The sequence below is a fragment of the Impatiens glandulifera genome, chromosome 3, assembly GCF_907164915.1.
Source record: "Impatiens glandulifera chromosome 3, dImpGla2.1, whole genome shotgun sequence".
In the NCBI taxonomy this organism is placed as follows: Eukaryota; Viridiplantae; Streptophyta; class Magnoliopsida; order Ericales; family Balsaminaceae; genus Impatiens; species Impatiens glandulifera.
Window position 1 is genome coordinate 65,455,772 of NC_061864.1, and position 20,790 is coordinate 65,476,561.

At 31.1% G+C, this 20,790-nt stretch overlaps 3 protein-coding genes and 1 long non-coding RNA gene across 5 annotated transcripts; 2 read left to right on the forward strand and 2 right to left on the reverse strand.

Moving 5' to 3' along the window:
* The first annotated feature begins 4,458 nt into the window (after positions 1–4,458).
* LOC124931693 lies at positions 4,459–10,226 on the forward strand. Of its 2 annotated transcripts, none has more exons than XM_047472220.1 (4): positions 4,459–4,581; positions 7,870–8,530; positions 9,469–9,552; positions 9,915–10,226. In XM_047472220.1, exons 2-4 carry the CDS (start codon positions 7,930–7,932, stop codon positions 9,962–9,964), a joined length of 735 nt encoding a protein of 244 aa, XP_047328176.1. In that variant the 5' UTR covers positions 4,459–4,581; positions 7,870–7,929; the 3' UTR covers positions 9,965–10,226. The 2 variants fall into 2 exon arrangements, with proteins under 2 accessions (XP_047328176.1, XP_047328177.1); XM_047472221.1 differs by having other exon boundaries at positions 4,465–4,577.
* A 2,278-nt stretch (positions 10,227–12,504) lies between these two features.
* On the forward strand, positions 12,505–15,273 carry LOC124930975 (catalase isozyme 1). The gene is made up of 8 exons (XM_047471350.1): positions 12,505–12,658; positions 12,840–12,936; positions 13,026–13,303; positions 13,537–14,313; positions 14,399–14,488; positions 14,685–14,752; positions 14,840–14,933; positions 15,025–15,273. The coding sequence occupies exons 1-8, from the start codon at positions 12,644–12,646 to the stop codon at positions 15,082–15,084; spliced, it is 1,479 nt and encodes a 492-aa protein (XP_047327306.1). The 5' UTR covers positions 12,505–12,643; the 3' UTR covers positions 15,085–15,273.
* A 114-nt stretch (positions 15,274–15,387) lies between these two features.
* LOC124930976 (probable serine/threonine-protein kinase PIX13) lies at positions 15,388–16,684 on the reverse strand. Its single transcript, XM_047471351.1, has 4 exons — positions 16,527–16,684; positions 16,305–16,441; positions 16,005–16,128; positions 15,388–15,936 (listed from the first exon to the last, which is right to left on the reverse strand). The coding sequence occupies exons 1-4, from the start codon at positions 16,672–16,674 to the stop codon at positions 15,476–15,478; spliced, it is 870 nt and encodes a 289-aa protein (XP_047327307.1). The 5' UTR covers positions 16,675–16,684; the 3' UTR covers positions 15,388–15,475.
* Positions 16,685–17,756: 1,072 nt separating this feature from the next.
* On the reverse strand, positions 17,757–18,682 carry LOC124930977. The gene is made up of 2 exons (XR_007098685.1): positions 18,393–18,682; positions 17,757–18,326 (listed from the first exon to the last, which is right to left on the reverse strand). It is a non-coding gene; the product is annotated as an uncharacterized LOC124930977 (long non-coding RNA).
* Positions 18,683–20,790: the final 2,108 nt, after the last annotated feature.

Here is a 20,790-nt window from a genome sequence, read left to right on the forward strand (position 1 = left end):
AAAAAAAACTTATGAGAAGACTAAATTAAGTACAAAGTAGTAGGAAGTAGTAGGAACGAGAATCCAACAACTTTTTTTTAATGTGATAACTATAAAACTATCGGACATTTTCCTTTCTTTCAACCTTAATATTTTTATTATTATTTAGAGATGATTTTGGGGGCACAACACAAGTAAACAATATCTAAATATGGAGGAGACGAATTGACAACATCGTCGTCGTCTTAATTTGCAATATTGTTGTCAAAAAATGGAGCAAAGCAATTACGTCGTGTTTGAAAATTAAATTGAAGAAGTCATCTGAAGACGTATGTTATAGTTTTGCCCGTAATAGAGCTTAGAAAAATAAAAAAAAAATAGATATGCTCTGTATATGAGAAATCGATGTCTATTTTCAACTCAAATTAACTTTGTTATAACATTTTAAATATTTTTAGATGTAGAGAGTAAATTTAAACAAAATTAAATGTACAATGAACAATTTCAAACAAAATAATGTATATGAAGATATTTCAAATATAATTAAATGTAAAAAAAATGGGACAACGGATTAAGTATGTAACCCGCAAACACACTTAATCATTTAACCAGACGTAGAATTTGTGGTCTGACGGGCTTGAACCCAAGAACTTAGGGTTGATATCCACCTCTTATTACCGCTAAATTAGAAGAGTGGATTAAATGTATATCTAATATTATACTTATTACCCTTAAAAATAATATCAATTCTCTCTTTTTTTATTTTTCTCTCTTCCCACACATCACACAATTTTTAAGGCATCTAAATCGCATTCATTAGTTTGGGACGTATATTTCTAAAAATATACTTAATTTAAAAAACAATTACGTTTAAATTGATAAATCAAAACGTACCCAAAGTTATATCGTTTCAAAGTTTTGTGAAAAATAAATATTAAATTTTGAATTTTTTAAATCACACATTTTTTAATAATTCAAACTAAATTAAGTAGAGATTTTAAAAAATAATGTCTAAGACGTCTATTATGAAAATTTTATTTAAAAATTTGACAAATTAGTTAAAAAAAAAAAAAATAGAATAATAATAGACGATTTGTTTATTTTGTAAAGTTTTGAATAATTAAATTTATTATATTTCATCATCCTAGGATGAAATTCAAAGTTCAAGTTACTTTTGATCAAAATGATCTAAGTTGGATCCTAAATGAAAATTGGGTCATTCTAGTGAATAATTTAGAGAATTTAACTATATTTTAAATATACTAATAAATTAATATATATATATATATATATTATTTAAACCATAATACGATTATTAACATTGACAACATTATTTTTTATATTGAAAGTAAATGGAAAAATATGAAATATATTATAATATACAAAATTAAAATGTGTTTATTTTTGTATTGTATATTGTAAGTATCATTTTTGCCTTTTTCATAAAGAGGAAAATTTATGCAATTTACACTACAATCTAGACAATATATTCAAAATATTGGATTTAATGAATTGTATAGATTATGTTTTAAAATATAATAAAAAGGTCAAACAAATAAATAAACATCCACCATTTTGGTCAAAATATAAATAAATAAGTCACCGATGTTTAAAAAATTATACAAAATAGTAAAAAAAATATTTTCATTACTGTCACCATCTGTAAATTATATATTTGTAATTAATATTAAATTGGTGTAATCTCAACTACAAATTCTAATATATATATATATAGCAACATAATAATATATTAATTTAAATCCCAAATATGTTATAACTCAAAATGAAATTATATTTGAATTATTAAATTAAATACCTTAATCATCGATTATGAATTGATTTTAAGCTGAGGTTGCAGCTGTCTAATTTTTAAGGAAAATAATATATATATTTTTTGATACATTTTCAAAGATTTAATAAATAAAATATTTTTTAATCCTAAAATTAATATTCAAGTCTCATGTGTAAATTGTTACATTTACAGGTTTTTTATAAGACATTCTTGATTAAATTAAAAGTAATAAAAGATCTACTCAAAGTGTAGTTTCCAAATATACAATTGATTATCAAAATTAAGCCTGACATTTATTATTATTATATATATTCTGAATAGTGAATCCCATTTCAAAATTTAAAATTACATTTATTTTGGATTGATTTCTTAAAATTAAAATTATTGCAATAATCATTTTCAAATTCAAATTTAAACTGAAATACTTGATGTTTTTCAAATAATATTTGAAAACAATATTTAATATAATTAATGGGGTATTATTGATTTAAATAAATGATAGATTTCTTTCTAGATTCGTTTGATACGGTGTAATTTAAAGGAAAAAAATTAATTATGAAATCACATAAAATGGTTCAAATAAAATATAAAAAAATAAAAGTTAAGCTTAATGGGCTGAGATCCTTCATTTTAAAATAAATCTGGCCCAATCTTTTTTCACCATCCGGCCCATATAATTAGAAATGTCCAATCCCTTTCATTTTTTAATATATGATAAGTCATAATTAAAATAAAATAAAATGCATGTGAAAATTTTGTAGCGTCTTTGTCCTAGAATATGAGAAAATATTAAAATATCTTAGTATACATTCTTATATATTTTGTTTTTGTTTAAAACTATTTCTCTTATATATATATATATATTTTTAAATTGTTATTTACACATTTATTTTTGTTCAAATTATACCATAAATATCTAAACCATTTAAAATTGTAATAAATCGTTATTTTGTGTTGGAAATTATGCACAAATTTATTTTATATTTGGTATTTCAATTTTTTTTATAAGTTTTACCATATGTAAAGTTTTCACTTTCGTGTTGAGATAATTTTTTAACTATATTCTTAAATGACGTCGTAGCTGTTTTGTTTTATTTCCAAAACAACAATGTTGTAGACTAAGGCGACAATAATGTTGTTACTCATTCGTCTCCTACATATTTAGATATTGTATTTGTGTTAGAACTCACACAATCATTAATTGTATAATCAATAAAATAATATCAATTTTGAAAGAGATAAATATGTAGTTAAATATAAAATATGATATTATAATGCAAAATTCGTAATATTCTTGAATCGATTATATAAGACTTACACTAAAAAGACGACTATTCCTTAGTGAGAATGAATGTAATTTGATTTGACGACGAAATAAAGTTATTAGTTAAAATAAGTTTTAATCCAAATATAAGAAATACAATCTAGTTAGAATTTCGAACATTTAATAATTTAAAAAATATTTGAGTAAAAAATAAAATATATTATCGATATATATATATATATTATGATGCTTAATTTTTAAAGTGTCCGGATTGCTGGGTCGAGTGTTGTGGTTAATTTGGATATATATGTGAGAGTAAATGGATATTTTGGTCGGATTGTGGGTTGACCCGTCCATAAACTTAAAACGGTTAAAAATAAAATTAAAAATGCTATAAATATGGTTCGAATTTGTAACATAACAAAAACAAGTACAACCCTTTAACTAACTAAGTTAATAACACTTTATATTTTAAATTCAACATCAAATTTGATAAACGCGGGACATTTAACAATATAAGTTCAACTTTTTAACTAATTAATCTCTATATATATAATGATGCTTAATTTTTAAAGTGTCTGGATTGTCGGGTCGAGAGCTGTGGTTAATTTGGATATATATGTGAGAGTAAATAGATATTTGGGTTAGATTGTGGGTTGATCCGTCCATAAATTTAAAACGGTTAAAAATAAAATTAAAAATGCTATGGATATGGTTTGAATTTGCTACCCAACAATACAAGTACAAATCTTAGATCAACTAGGATAATAACACTTTATATTTTAAATTCAACACCAAATTTGATGAACGCGGTGGTTCATCAATAGTTTTTAATCAACCATAATTTTCTTTTGACTCCGCACTATAGATTTCACTATTATTAGTGAGCAATAATGAAAGAATTCCGTCACATTTATAGAGATAGGGGACATAATTAATATGAATATAGTAAGTCTCGTCTATGCTACTTTAACGATAGTCTTTACATTTCCCTTTCATTTGTAGGATAGAAAAAAGTGGACTCTAGAGGTCAAACTAAATGAGTTGAGGAATCAAACTATATCAATTATTTTAGAGATTGTTTTGGAATGTGAGAGTAAATAGACATTTGAGTCGGATTGTGGGTTGATCCACCCATAAACTTAAAATAGTTAAAAATAAAATTAAAGATATTATAACATTTTTACCGTAATATTTTTTTCACGGTTTTTTATATTATTATCCGTCCATTTGCATGGATACATGCTAGTAATTTTTAAAGGTAGATCATTTATATTTGTTTGAATAACTTTAAAAACGAATTATGTAATTGCTTTGTAGAAAATTCATAAAAAAAAACATAAATGTTTTATTTTTATTATTTTTTTATTTTTTTTTGTTGATAAGAAATTATTTATATATATAATATATATATAAGTTCAATGTGTTTGGGCGTCTCTTTATTTGGAGCCAAAGCTTCGTCTTTTCAAAAACCTCTCTCGCTCGCGCCGACCGCCGGCCGCCATTCGCCGTCCATCCGTCATTCTAATGAGAGCACAAAAGGCTGGTAATTCTGTCACTTTGTTCTCTATTGAATTATCTCACTGTTTTAATTCTAGATCTGTTTCAATAGACTCCACTTATTGCATTTGCAACTGTAAGTATCTCTCCCTAGCTTCATCAGTCAAATGTTGGAAAGAAATCGATGGATTTCGATTTGGGTTAATAATATAGACTGAGGACTTATCTATTTCAGTTATTTTGCACAAGGAACTTATTTTACTTGATTTCTTTGCTGCTGTTTGTTTGTAGTCTCTGTCTTTTCTATTTTCTGGAATCACGCATTCAATTCAATTGGTACTCAATTTGATTCTTAAGCCGCTATTCTGAGTCTTTGAAAGCTTTGATTTGTACTTTTTCTGGTGTATGAGATATTAAGATTTTTATGTAAGAATATTATGAGAGCTTTAGGGTTTGGTATTATCTATTCTTAATGGAAACCCACAACACATCAGAAAAGATTTGTGTTTAGGTTGTACAATTTGAGACCCTTTTGACCATTACTATGTCATAGAGAAATACATCTAAGAGCCCTTGAATCAGTTTTTCAGTTGTGATGTTTTGTATTAGCCCTAAAACATAGTCAACCAAATCTGGTTGTTTGATTTAACGTATGTGAAATGGAGATTTCCTACCAAGTATTGATGTTGGCAATCTATCTATTTATAAGGTGTATTTGGCATGGACGATGCAAAATTTCCAAATGGATTTTGGAAGATTGACTTGGAATATCAAAGCTTCCAAAGATAGATAGTCCTTACACTTTCTTTCAACTGTACCATTTTGTTGAGGAGAAGGGGTACAATTTGAGGCTCTTTTGACCATGACTATGTCCTATAGTTTAATACATCTAAAAGCCCTGAATCAATTTTTATCTTTGTGAGGCTTTTTAATAGCACTAGAACATAGGCAACTAAAGATCTTGAATTGACTGAAAAATCTGTCTGTTTGTATAACGTATGCGAAATAGAGATTTCCATCCAAGTATGGATGCAATCTATCTATTTATAAGGATTTTGGAGGATTGACTTGGAGCATTTAGGTATGGAAGCTATAATTGTAAGCCACGATCGAATCTAGGGATAAAAGATAAACATATAGAGTACCAAATTACTGTTTTGGAGGATTGACTTGGAGCATTTATAAAGGATTACTGTTTATATGAACCTCATGTGTGTACAAGAATATGCTGAAAATTATGTGAAATGTAAGAAGAGCTAACAATTAAAAATGGGGTTCTTGAATGTTTTGCCTTGGGGACATATTTCGTAACACTTTATTGAATCATTCAACTGTAAATCTGTCTTTTTATAATTAGAATATTTTGTAAGACTTGAAACGATGAATGGCCAAGCTTCTTGCGCCAAATACAAGAGATATCATTTATTGTTTTATGTGAACTAGACTTCATATGTTCTGCCTTGACATCTAAACAATTTAGCAAATATAAACTCCCATATTGTCTTCCAACAACCAGTGTCCTGAAATGAAAACATATGCAACATTGATTAGTTTTAGCTTCTGGTTAAGTGACACAGAACCAACATGTGTAACCTATTTTACAGTTCCGTCAAGCAAATGAACAAGCATTTGTTCATTTGATGGTTTAATTTCATCATATCTCGATTGCAACTTGCTCTGATGTCTATCATTTTGCTCATTTCATCATTGAAACACAAGTGGGAGACCTATCGGCCTATAGTTCCATCAACTTAATCCCCATTACTGACGGACAAACCTTTTTGTTGTTACACTAAATATATTTTAATGGGAAGGCATACCTGCACAATTGTTGAACCCTGTGAAGTTTGTTGAATTTCCACTGCCACCTAGCAGTTTGCCTTTAAACAAATTCATTATCTTGTGTAGAAATCATGTTAGGTTTGAGAGTTCTCCATCTCAAGACCATTTTGGACAGCAATGTATTTTGAACATATCATCTTGGGTATCTCATTCAGTGTTACAATGAACACAATATAGAGAATGTTTTTCAATCTTCCTTCCAGTATTTCTTGTGTTCAAAGATAACCTTCCTCTTTTAGAAGGCATGACGTCAAAGTCCTTCATGATGGATTGAGCTTCCTTTGAAAACATAATTGGATTTCTAATGTGATCGAATTAGTCATTCAATTCCATGAGAAATTGGACCAATTAATTGGAGTTTCGTAATTATGCCATCTCCTTTGAAGCTTTGTTGGTACATTATTGTACGTGCAAAAAAGTGGGTATTAGACATTGATATTGGTAAAGTACATAGATTTCAATTAATTAGATTTATTGGGATTATCCTAATTTTAATTAGGTAGATAAATGTTAAGAATAATTATCCTTATTAATCTAAATGCAGATATGTTAAAAGGATAATTATCTTAGAAGCAATTTAAAGGGGACCCATGAATAATTGCTCACATTTAAAACCTTCTCTTACTGTTGCATTGTAGCAGAGTCTCAATTGTGATAAACACCTAAAAGATCTTGGAAATTTTACTCCAACAACTTTACAAACCCTAATTTCACCATTATACTTTAAACCATGGCTGAAAAGACTGCACTTCAAGCTTCATCATCTAAAGCTTGTTCACCTTTATCCTCTTGATGGGACCAACTATCTACAGTTGTTCTATCAATTCAAATGGATGTGTTTATAAAAGGCAAAGATGAGTATGTGCTGGAAGAGATGAACATCCCTACAAAAGGAGAGACCCAACTTACAAAGAATTCAAAGATGTTGAGTGTTTCAAGAATATGTGTAGTAGAACAAATATTGCCTTGAAGGGAGATAGGAGCTTGGTTTAAAAGGTGCATGCAAATTTAGTTTTCTCTTGAATTGGAGAAAAGGCCTTGAGAAAAGATGGAAGATAAAAACAAAACTTGAGAAAGAACAATTTAGGTTCCAATGCAATATGAAAGTGAAGTCTAAATAAGGTTAAACGCGGAAATAAAATTAAACTTGCGATTCTTAAAGTTGAAGTAGAGGAATTGGCGAAAGAATGTCTCTTTTTGTAAATGATGCTCGAGACATGATGATTTTGGTTGAAATTGTTTTTTGACCTGTACTGATAAAGTGATTATTTAGATATTGATCTTATATGATTATAACCTCTACCCTCTGGCCTATTGTTGAAAAGCTTTTTCATTTTCCTTCTTTCATTTCGTTTACCTCGTTCCTTTTACTTGATCTTTTGTATTGTAAAAATTCATTTTCGCGGCATATCACACAATTCAAGTTGTTAATCCAGATTAAATCTATGCTTTATCCATTTTTGATTTGTTTTCTCTTTTTTTCTTTTGTTAGGAAATTGTTAAACCTAGGGAGACCCTCTTCCAATTCAGCTATCTTTGAGTCTTTTTCACAATGATCAACCCGGACATGAAAAACATTCCTTTGTACCATAATAAGTCAGCGGCAGTTAAAAAGGCCTCTCTGAATGATGTGCAGAATGACAACAGGAGTTTTGTAGACAGGAAACCTAATGGAGATGCAGTTAAGGTTTCTGGATCAAAGCGACTTCCACCTCACCAACAAACACTGATCAATAGTGACTTAATTCTTGCGAATGTAAGAAGAAGATTTGAAGCAGAACTAGGAACATCTAGAATACGTGATAACTGGGACAAGAGTACTACATATTTACAGTCAAGACCAAATGTTTACAATAATAAGGAGGATTTGCCCCAAGAAACTAAAATTAAAGACACTAATCCTGCACTTTCTTCAAATAGTAAGGCTTCAGGGTTGGTATCTCCTAAAGTTGTCCCTTCAGATCCTGTAGCTCTTTGTAAGCCTGGGAACAATGGATTTCCAGCAGTTGAATCAAATGGGATTAAGGTTGAAATGGAATTTTGTCCAGTAAACACTGAGGTGACTGCTAACAAATGGCAAGAACGGTTTGCTGGTTTACAGAAATTCCTAAATTCGTGCGATGATGCATCTGGTCAAAGGGATTACGCCCGAAGTAAGCTATTCTATCCATCTTTTCATAAATGCACTGTGCAGATATATTTCCAATATTTTGATGTGTAAAATATCATAAACTAGATATATTTCCAATATTTTGATGTGTAAAATATTGTATCATTTTTCACGACAAAGTGGTGGTACTTGGTAGTTATAAAAAAATGTGACTTTTCAATACAATTTCGAACATGAGAAACACAAAGTTGACAATCAAAATCCATCACACCTGTACCTAGAGCTTCTTCCTCTCAATCTTAAGACATGGACAAAAATCAGGTGAGATAATTTCCAAAGATGAATATTATAATCATGTAAGGACTTCCTTCCAATGATATACAAAAACATTGACAATCAAAATCCACCACACCTGTACCTAGAGCTTCTTCCTCTCAATCAGCTTCATCATTGAGACGCCTTCCCATTGTATTTATCCTCCTGTATTCAGCTTCATATTAATTAGTTATTGAATATGTTAAATAGATGTATTTGGAATATTATACGAAGTTTAGCATGCTGAGCCAATTTGGAAACTGTTATTTTGTTACAATGCACAATCACATTTCCACAGGAAAATAGCCAAAGTTAATATGAAAGTGATAAATTTCTTTGTTTGGTAAAAAAGTGTTTTCTAGACCACAATCCATCTTATGTTGTGATTTTTTGTTTCATTTGGCTTAAGATTATCTTCTCGATCATGATGTAGTTTGATTTTTGGCTTTTATCTGGTAAATATATTATTGTTATGGACCCCATGAGCCAATTATTTTTTTAAATCATTTTTGACAAACATAACAAATGTTGATTTTTCCGCATGATATCCCAATCATAAAATGTGATAACAAATATACCAGTTATATGTACTATTTTGCAGATATTTCTTTTGTCCCCATAATCTTTAGATTCAATCTTACTCATCTGCCTTTGTGAACCAATCAGGAATGAAGCAGCTGCCACCAGCTGAACTTAGTAAACATGCTGTTGAATTGGAAAACAGAGCAATTCAGCTGATCATAGACGAAGGTAATAAATCATTTATGTGAATTCTATTGAATTGCATATAACAAAATATGTAGATAATGGGTTCACAATCCAAATTGCATCTTAAAGCTTCTATTATAAATTTAAATTTGGGAAAACAGTTATTTTGTCACAATCACAATACTAGTGGAAAGAAAATCACTGAAGTTAAAATTAGAATAATAAGATTATTTTTTGGTTCAATATGAATTTCGACAAACATAATAAATGTAGATGTTTTTGAATCATGTTTGGGATCTTATAACAAAACAAGCTAGTTCTCTTCTTCTTTGATGATTGTTGTCGTCTCATTTTCCTTTTCGTCTATTTACAATCTTAAAACATTTTGTATATCTTCTTTACAGGTAAAGAGGTGCAGCGTATGAAGGACCTGAATATACTTGGGAAAGAGTGAGCAACAAAATATTATACATAAAACTTGTTTTGTTTTCCCATAATCGGATTCTCAATTCATACTTCTCGAGGATCATAATCTAATGATCTCTTCATTGCACAATTAATATCAGTGTTTAGCTCTAATGTAAGTAGATTCAGTGTTATCTGTTTGGATATGAGTTTAGACTATATTTGCTTAAAATTCATCTAGATTTCAGTTCTTAATTATTGGATTAGACTCAGAATTATTGTTGGGTGATTTATTTCTTCTTTTTGTTGTTCCTCTTATGCTTCACTAATTGTAGGAACGAAAAGCAAGTTAGTTGTAGGCAAGCCTGGAATGGCAAAGTTGGTATATAGTATATTCATATTAGGTTGCTTGTGTGGTACATTAGATGCAGGTTGGGGTGTTCACTAGAGAATATTCATCAACATTAAAAGGAAATGACTATTTCTTAGTTTTTCAAAACAAAATTACACAATTGGGATTTGATTATGGTGTTCATATATTTTTGTCAAAGATTGTTGAATCACTTATACCTTGGGATATTTATTTATAATTAAGATGGAAAAATTATTGATAATTTCGGTATGAGACTTGATAGCAAGGCAACGAATTTGGAAACGAAATCAAGACCACTAATTTGACGTGGTATACTACTTGTGTAGGAGAGATAAATAAATATAAAAAATCTCTAGAATATGACCAATTTTTCTAAACAATTTTTTTTTTTTTCTATCTTTCCTCCATGTGGCCACAAAAATCTTCCGAACATAACTATCTATGTGACGAAATATTTAAGGACAAAAATCTCTTGAACATTATTATTTTCCAAAAAAATTCTCTTGCCTATGTTCACAAAAATCTTCAAAACATGATAATTTTCTAAAAAAAATTAAATAACTTTTTTTTCTCTTTCTACTGCACATAAGCATAAAATTTTTCAAAAAATTATTATGTTTGAGAAAAAAATTTCTTTAGGACAAAAATCTCTTAAACATAACCCATGTTTGAGATAAAAATCTTTTGAACATGTCCATTTTTCTAAAAATATATATATAATAACTTTTGAACATAGGCATATTCGGGACAAAACTCTTTTGAACATACTATTTTCCAAAAAAACAATTATCTTTCTTGTACACATAGATACAATTTTTTTTTTCTGAACATAGCTATTTCTCCCAAATAAAAATAAATTTATCTCTCCTACACATATGAAAGATATTTCAGATTCGTGATATTGTTTTCGTTATAGTTTCGTTGCTCAAATCATTTCTCCTTCGATATCATAAAATATTGAATATAACGATATTTTCAGTATACCGGAAAAAAATTGATATTTGTATTAAAATAATATTTATAAATTAAAAATATATGTGTAATATTTATAAGTATATATATAAATAATGACTAACGAAAATATAAATAATTAAGTAATATTTATTTTATTTAGACATAAAGTAAATCTAAATTTTCAACAATATCAAACTATCATGAATAGATCGGTACTGATATTGTCTTAATCTTATTTTTAAAAATAAATTGTATCATAAAGAGATTTTGATATATCAAAATTTTGGTATTTTATCAATATAATTATTTTTATATCGAAATTTCAGTAGGTATAAATAAAAAAATTCGATATATCGACCTATTTATTTTTTTTATAAACTACAATGGTGAACTGATTTAAGAAAATATGTTTAATAAACGTTAAACTAAAATTTTATTTTTATTATATTTTAATTTATTTAATTATTTTATAACCTCGTAAATTTATATATTTTCTATAATTCAAGACAAGATATTTAAAACAATGGAGTAATATCCAATAAAATATAAAATTGATAATTATAAAAATAAATAATAATTTGTGTGTAACTAACTTTATCTTGAAAATGGATGGCTGCCAACAAATGGCATCTAGAGTTTTCACACTGTCTCATAGAAACCTCCAAAATTAAATATGGTAGCCATTTGCTCAAACATCATCCCTACGTGTCACTCCCTAAATGGTCCATCATTAACTTCAGATAACCGCATAAACGTTTTTTTCATTTTTTTAAAACTTTTTTTTATCCACAAAAAAAAATATTATTTTATTTAACTTGATAGTACTGACGTGGACACATATCTAATAAATTTATATTTCACTAGTCTTTTTCTTTGTTATATAATTTAATTTATTAATTAAATTATTAAAATATTTATTATTTTATTATAATATATTAATACGCTTTTAAATTTTTTTATTTAAAATATTTTTAAATTTCAAAATCATCTCCCATCATTATTTTTCAAATAACCTAAGTTTTATTAAAACGCTTGTCCTAATAAAGTCTAAAACATTTTAATATCATATTAACACGTAAACTCACTAAGTTAGTTCAAATGATAATAGTGATAATAAAAGTACAAATGTCACGGTTCAATTCCTATTTAAAACGTCTTAACTTGAAACTAGATATTATGGGTTCGATTTTCACTTAAAAATATCGAGATTAAATATCATGAATTCGATTCACACTTAAAAAAAAAAAAAAAAAAATACTAAGCAAGTGATAAATAAATAAATAGTTAAAAAATCTTGAGCATGAAGGCGCGAGCCACATCTTATATAAATCATGATCACTTTTGAAAGACGTGATCACCACACATCCATCCTCCGTGTTGAAGATCAATCCCGTTTCTCCCATGGATCCTTACAAGGTAACTCACGATGATGATGATCATGATATCTTCTTTTCTGCATTTGCAGTTTACGTAATCAATTGTTATGATGAATCGAAATGCTTAGAATTGATCAATCGGAGGAGGAGTTATCATCTCGATTGAGACCTCGTCTTTCTTTCTTAACCGGATGACTATTTTCCTCCTTTCTTATATGCAGAACGTCCCGTCCTCCGCTTTCAACTCTCCTTACTGGACTACAAATTCCGGTGCACCGGTCTACAACAACAACTCTTCTTTGACCGTTGGAGCTAGAGGTAGTATGGGAATTCTGTAATTCAAATAGGGTATTCTAGACCTAATCAACTGTTTTGGGGTTTTATAATCAATTCGAGTTCTTTAACAGGTCCTATCCTCCTTGAGGATTATCATTTGGTGGAGAAGCTCGCCAACTTTGATAGGGAAAGAATCCCTGAACGTGTAGTTCATGCCAGGGGAGCAAGTGCAAAGGGTTTTTTTGAGGTTACACATGACATTTCTCACCTTACTTGTGCTGATTTCCTTCGTGCCCCGGGTGTACAGACTCCTATTATACTCCGTTTCTCAACTGTTATTCATGAACGTGGAAGCCCTGAAACCATTAGGGATCCTCGCGGTTTTGCAGTCAAGTTTTACACCAGGGAGGTAACCACCTTTATTACTTGTTTCTTTCTGTATCTTCTTGATGTTAGACAAATTATAATATGAGTGGTTTTAGAAACACCATTTGGGCTGGTTTCTTACCTTACCCGGGTTAGATCCCATTTGGAATCGGGGGTGAATATATATATATATATTCTGGTTTAGTTGGAATGAAAAATTATTAATTAGCAATCTGTTAGCTTGATATCAAACTTTTTATTTCCTATTGGCAACAGGGAAACTTTGATATGGTAGGAAACAATTTCCCAGTGTTTTTCATCCGTGATGGTATGAAGTTCCCTGACATGGTCCATGCACTGAAGCCAAACCCAAAGTCTCATATTCAAGAGAACTGGAGAATTATGGACTTCTTCTCCCACCATCCGGAGAGTTTGCACATGTTCACTTTCCTGTTTGATGATTTGGGTATTCCCCAAGACTACAGGCATATGGAAGGCTCAGGTGTTCACACCTACACCTTGATAAACAAAGCGGGGAAGGTTAACTATGTCAAGTTTCATTGGAAACCTACTTGTGGAGTGAAGTGTTTATTGGAAGATGAAGCTATTAAGATTGGAGGATCCAATCACAGCCATGCTACACAGGACTTGTATGATTCAATAGCAGCTGGTAACTATCCTGAGTGGAAACTTTTTATTCAGATAATGGATCCTTCTGACGAAGACAAGTTTGATTTTGACCCGCTTGATGTGACCAAGACTTGGCCTGAAGACATCTTGCCTCTGCTTCCGGTTGGGCGGTTGGTCTTGAATAGGAATATCGATAACTTCTTTGCTGAGAATGAACAACTTGCCTTTTGCCCTTCTTTAGTGGTACCTGGAGTCTACTATTCAGATGACAAGCTCCTTCAGAGTCGTATATTCTCTTATGCTGACACTCAGAGACACCGACTTGGGCCTAACTATCTTCAGCTTCCTGTTAATTCTCCTAAATGTTCACATCACAACAATCATCATGATGGTTTCATGAATTTTATGCATAGGGATGAGGAGGTACCACTTTTTTTTCACATTTTTTATAGATTAATTTTAAAGTTTATTAGTTAGCATCTCATTGTACTTTTACCATTTTTTTCAGGTGAATTACTTTCCTTCAAGGTTCGATCCTGTTCGTCATGCTGAGAGATACCCAACTCCATCTGCTGCTTTGAATGGAAGGCGTGAAAAGGTCAGTTTTCTATACTTTCCTTGAGGGTCTTGTGATTGTTTGTGGCATTCAACTCCAAACATATTGATAATGAAAATAGGAAGGAAAATGTAGAAAAAATATTTGTGGTATTTTTGTATTGCTAGTCATTGTAATTTGTTCATTTGCTGCCATGTCATTGAGTGAATATTTGTACAAACTATCCTCATCTGTGCAGGCCATCATTGAGAAGGAGAACAACTTCAAGCAACCGGGAGAGAGATACCGTTCCTGGTCCTCCGACAGGTTTATTTTTTATTGGTTTTTCTTACAGCTCTCCTTATATCTGTAATAGTAAAAGTCTTAATTAGCCCTTTTTGGTTATTGTTCCAGGCAAGAGCGGTTCATCCGCAGATGGATTGACGCATTGAGCGACCCTCGTTGCACCCACGAGATTCGTAGTATCTGGATCTCATACTGGTCTCAGGTACGTACATCGATCTGTTTAATTCCTTCTTTCTTTTGTAGCTAACAACTAGATATAATAATACACATTGCTGTTGTTGTTTGTGCTGCAGGCTGATAAGTCTCTGGGTCAGAAGCTAGCTTCTCGACTTAATGTGAGGCCAAGCATTTGATCACGATAAGAAGAGTGGAGAGGAGAGAAAAGGAAAAAGAGTCATTATGAATTGAACTACAAGTGTCTTCTTAATAGTAAGTATTTAATGTTGCATTTTGAAACCAATTTGGTTGTTGAGTCATGCATACTCAGTACATACATTCTTATTGGTAAAAATGCATGCAGTTCAATGCTTATGTTATGGTTTGTTTATGATGTCTTCAATATGTCTGATAAACCCCCATAATCTCATCTTTAGAAGTTATGATTACATAAACTACAAATCCATGCACAAATACTTGTAAATTACTAGATCAACTATACCAAAAAAATTTAATCTTGAGAACATTAACTGCTCTACAACCCAAAAATATAATCATTTCTACATGTCAACAAAATTAATCAGCATGTCAATAATTAGGCTTTGACATGGGTAAAGGCGACCTATAACCAGCTGGCCGGTTCGACGGGCCAGCATGTTGGTGTCGGAGTGGGGATCGATTGTAAGGATCGTGCCCATTGTTTTGGTTCTTAGAACTGGCCTTAGACTCTTTAGGTTTCATTTTGATTGCAATAATTTGTTGGAGCTCATGTAGAACTTCATCCATGGATGGTCTATTCCTTGGATCACTTTCCAAACATTTGGATATCAGCTCAGCTGTTTGGATTGCTGCTTTTCCAGGATAATGATTCTCCAAACGTTTGTCTACTATTCTGATCAACTTTCTTTTATCTTGTAAAATGGGCTTGGCCCATTCCACAAGATTGTTCTGTCCAGCGGGCCGATTCATATCGAGTACTCGTTCCCCCGTTAGGAGTTCTAATAGAACAACTCCAAACGCGTAAACGTCGCTATTTATGTATAAGTGGCCTGGTCATAGAAGAAAATCTCAATTTATTTATCAACTAGACCAAAAAAATGTGTAGTTAGTCGCTTACCTGTGGCGACATACTCGGGTGCAGCATACCCATGTGTGCCGATAATACGAGTGGTAACGTGTGTATCCCCGTTAACTGGGCCTTCCTTTGCAAGTCCGAAATCAGAAAGTTTTGCTTGAAAATTCTGTAAATTATAAATAATTAATTATTTGATTGAGAATTTATCTTAGATAACAAATAATTGTGTTAGATTGTTTAAGGTAGGATCTTCTTATGTTCATTATGTTAATGAGCTCGAGTCTTCATCCCGAACCATTTTCAAATAAAACAAAGTTGGTGATAAGGCCAAAGATAGCTAACCGAGTCAAGCAAGATATTGGAAGCCTTAAAGTCGCGATAAATGACACTTTTTGTGGTGTTATGCAAGAAAGCTAAGCCTTGAGCTGCTCCAATGGCTATGCTAATTCTTGTTTCCCATGAAAGTGGATCTGCTCCTTCTGCATGTAAATTAATAAATTAGTACATTAAAATTAATTAATTAATTAAAAAGAAAGAGAAGATTGAAATTATTAATTTGCGTACTCCTAAAAAGATGACTTTCCAAGCTTCCTTTCTGCATGTATTCATAAACAAGCAGAAATTGTTTGTTTTCACAACAATACCCTAAAAGCTTCACTAAATTTCCATGGCTTAACTTCCCTAGGACTTTTACCTCCATCTGAAAAATCATTAAAATGCATAAGTTTTCATTCTAAACGTTTTTCGATTAGGAATCGAACTCGTAATATTTTTAGGTTTCTTTTAATCGAACTATTCTTTTTTATCTCTCTGTTTTCTTTTCATTATAAATATTTTTTTTATTCTAGTCTATATGAGATTTTGAATTCAAGTCAGCCAAACTATTATGTATCCAAATAAAATTATTTTAGATAAATATATGAATAATTTTAAAAAAATAGTTAATGTGAAAACGTTTCAAACTTTCTTTCTTGGTGGCCAAGACTTTTAGGTGCAAATTTATTGATTGTAATAATTGCATGATCAAGTGGCATACATCTCTTTCCTAACTAAATATAATAATTAATTCATCATTCATGACTCTTAACCAAGAAAAAGAAGAAGAAGTCCATGTTTCACAAGCCAAAGAAAAAAGGGTATTACTTTTTAATTTTGTTATGATCTGTTTTTATAAATTTAATTGATTCTAAAAATAAGAGTTATTGACCCAATCAAATTAATTTAATCTTGTTTTGGTTGGTGAGAAAGTGAAACATTTTGATCAAATAACTAAAAAAAATCATCTTTAATGTTTGTTATTTTCAAATATAATTAATTTAAATAATGTAAGAGTAAAAATTCATGTCCTCAAATATATATAATTAATAATTAATTTGGATAGCTTGATGAAACAAATGATAGTTCATCCAAATTATTTGAAGAATAATATCTAATCAAAACAACATAAAATAAACCTTACTATATAAAGAGAGAAATAGTAAATAGTAAACCCTTTTTCAAATTAATTATTTTAACCCTTAATTAAGTGTTTGCAGTGTGCTTATTAACATGAATTAAACACTTACTAACAGTAATAAAATAATGAAATTAACTAACTCTTAGGACAAAACAAGTTTTGAACATTAATTTATTTTTTAAAATTTAAAGTTGTTTTATATGGGACTCATATAACATAAATTTAATTTACTAATCATTTTTGTTATAAAAAAACACCACTAATAAACACTTCCTCAATCAAGGCAAGGTGTGAAAGAGACTTTTTTTTTTTTTTTATTTAATTAATTAATTAATTAATTAATTAGTATTATTATATATTTGAATTAAGATATAATAGAGACCAATTCTTAGACAATTATTAAACAGTCAACTTTTAATTTTATTTCAGTCAAGACTCAAGAGAAGTAGACAAAGTATAATAATAATAATAATAATAAACTTTAACCTATATTTCACCACATGCAAACTTATTTATTTAATTAATTAGTTTGAAAATATATAAAATTGATTTTATTTTATAAAAGATAATATAAAATAGTATATATAGTTTACGTACCGTCCACTCCCGGATGCCCTGATCGCTGTCGGGATTTGACTTTTTAACGGCGATCGGAATTCCGAATCCAACCTTGGACGGCGTTAACATTTTATCGTCGATCCATCCTTTGAAAACCGTCCCAAAACCTCCTTCTCCGAGAACCGTATCCGGCCGGAAGTTTCTGGTGGCGCTTCTTAGCTCCGATAGAGTAAACACCTTTAAATTTGGCATTCCCAGTTCATCATTCGCCCCCGGAACTAATTGATCTCTACTCCGATTATGATCAAGTTTCACGGCGGCTGTTGGAATACTCTCTATTTTACTATTAACTGTTCATTATTAATTAGTTAATTAATATATATATATAGATATAAAATTGAGAAATTTGATTAAACCTGGACTTGGGGGCTTAGTGGTTCCGGGGCTATTATGGTTGCCTACCGGAGCTGAAGATGAAAAGAAGCAACCCATCTTCTTTTTACTCTCTCACACACACACATAAACAAACATGCACTTCTTGGGTTTAGCTTAGTTATTAAGATAATTCATTATATATATATTGGGTAGATGATTTCTGACGTAAGCAATACAATTACAATTTTGAGAAGGGGAGAGGAAGGCGTTGATCGAAGAAAATGAAAGAGAGAGAGAAAGGGAGATTGAGTGAGAGAAACTGTAATGCATCTTCCTTTTACACATCATAAGCCATAATTTTGAAAAGGTGTATAGTTTTATTGGTAGAAGAATTTAAAATATATATAATAATAAAATAAAAATATAAAATATTTTAATGTTTGAGTTCATAAATAAAGTGATAGAATTTTTAAATGATATTATTAAATTATTGAAATTATAACCAGAATTGAATGAGAAATTTAACAAAATAATAACAGGGGAAGTAATCTTTACAAAATTGACCTTTTTACCCCTGGTAAAAGACCAATATACCCTCTAACAAAAATAATTCTCTCTTCTCTTCTTTCCTTCCGTTTTTTCTCCTACCCCTCATTTCATTTCTCTTCTTTCTCCCCCGACCATAAGTATCCTTCTTTCTCTCTTCTTCTCCCCGACAAATCAAGCCGATCAACTAAGCAACTTTCTGATCGATCAACTCCCCGAGGAACGCCGTTTTCATCATTTCAGGTGAGTTTTCCCATTTTCCGTCGCTTTCCTCTTGCATGCATTCTGAATGGAAGAAATGTTTAGGATTTTAGGGTGGAAGAATTGTTTTTATGAATGCTGAATGGCAAATTATTTTTGGTAAGACTTGAACACATAACCACATTGAAACTTTAAATGTATAGGTTGAACCACCAATCTACTACCATTTATGTTTAAAATTGCAATAAATATATCTAAATTGGGCTGCCCTAGTCCGAGGGCTTGCCAGACTTACCCCAGGGTCGGCCCTGCTCCCATGCATCATGTCACGGGCTCAGTCTTTTCACTGACGATCCGTGCGGCACTAGTTACGATCTTCGCAAGAACGAGTAACTAGTCAGCCTTTCTCGACGCAACACTCGGCGTTTAATAGAATTGACACAAGAATTCTAGAGAGAGAGTAACTCTTACAAAAAAAATAGTAGTATATTACTCGAATACTTTGTGATTTACAATGCAATACTTCACAAGTATTTATAGGACTAATTCTAGCTATTACATTGATTGTGCACTAATTTAGGGATTCCTTATAATTATCAATCAAGGAATTTCCTAATTAAGGACATTCCTTTTATACGTCAATTAGTGATGCACTAATCAAGGAATTCCTTTTAACTCTCAATTAGGTGCGCTAATCAAGGACCTTCCTTCCAGCTTCCTTCCAGTCTAGAATCTTCCTTGGGTTGGGCTTAAGAGGGCTCAAGCCTCCTCCTCTTCTTGGGCCAGGAGGATTGGGCCGTGACATTCTCCTTAAGCCTTCTCTTCTTGGGCCAGGAAGATTGGGCTGTGACATTCTCCCCCACTCAATCTGGCGACGTCCTCGTCGCTTCCTCCTTGTAGACTTGGATGATGTCTCCACATGAGATAAAAGTTTTGAGCGACGTGCTGGCTTTCTAACCCGTTTCTTCTCTAAGAAAGGGCCTTCGTATTGCCTCACAAGCCCCTTATGAATTTTGGAAAATTGTCTCTCTTGATGGAGGAGAAGTTTTATTATCACTTGGTTTCCTCCGAACTCCAAGTGTCTTCTCTTCTTTTCCTCCCATTTCTTCATTCTTTTGGCGGTCTTGGCTATTTCGCACTTCTCTTTCTTGAATGGAAACTCCTCTGGTTGCCTCTTCAATTCTTCCAATTTGGAAGGTTTAATGCGATAAAGAACCGTCGCCGATGGTCTAGTACATTTGACTAACTCTTCTCTATGATCCACCTCTCTCTTATGGTGGAATTTCTCTGATAATCCAGTGGATATTACATCAGGACCTTTCTCTAGGACAGTTGTAACTTCTGAATGTATCTTCTCTTTAGACACATTTTTCTCATCTTCTTTCACAGTGACAAAAGATGATGGGTAGGTGCCCTCCGCACCTTTTGAGAGTTGCATGGCAGATAAGTGCCTAGTTTCTCTCTTGCCCTCTCTTGTTAAAGGTATTGTGCGAGTATTACCTTGCTCTAGAATGTACATCATATTGGCAGAAGGGAGTAGGATGGCATTTACCTTGTCTAGGAACTCTATGCCGAGAACCATTTTGTAGTCATCCATGTCGATAATGGAGAAATCCAGAAGGCCGGTCCACTCCCCCAAGTTGATCTTTACATTACGAGCAACTCCATAAGTCGCACTTGGTGCCGAGTTGA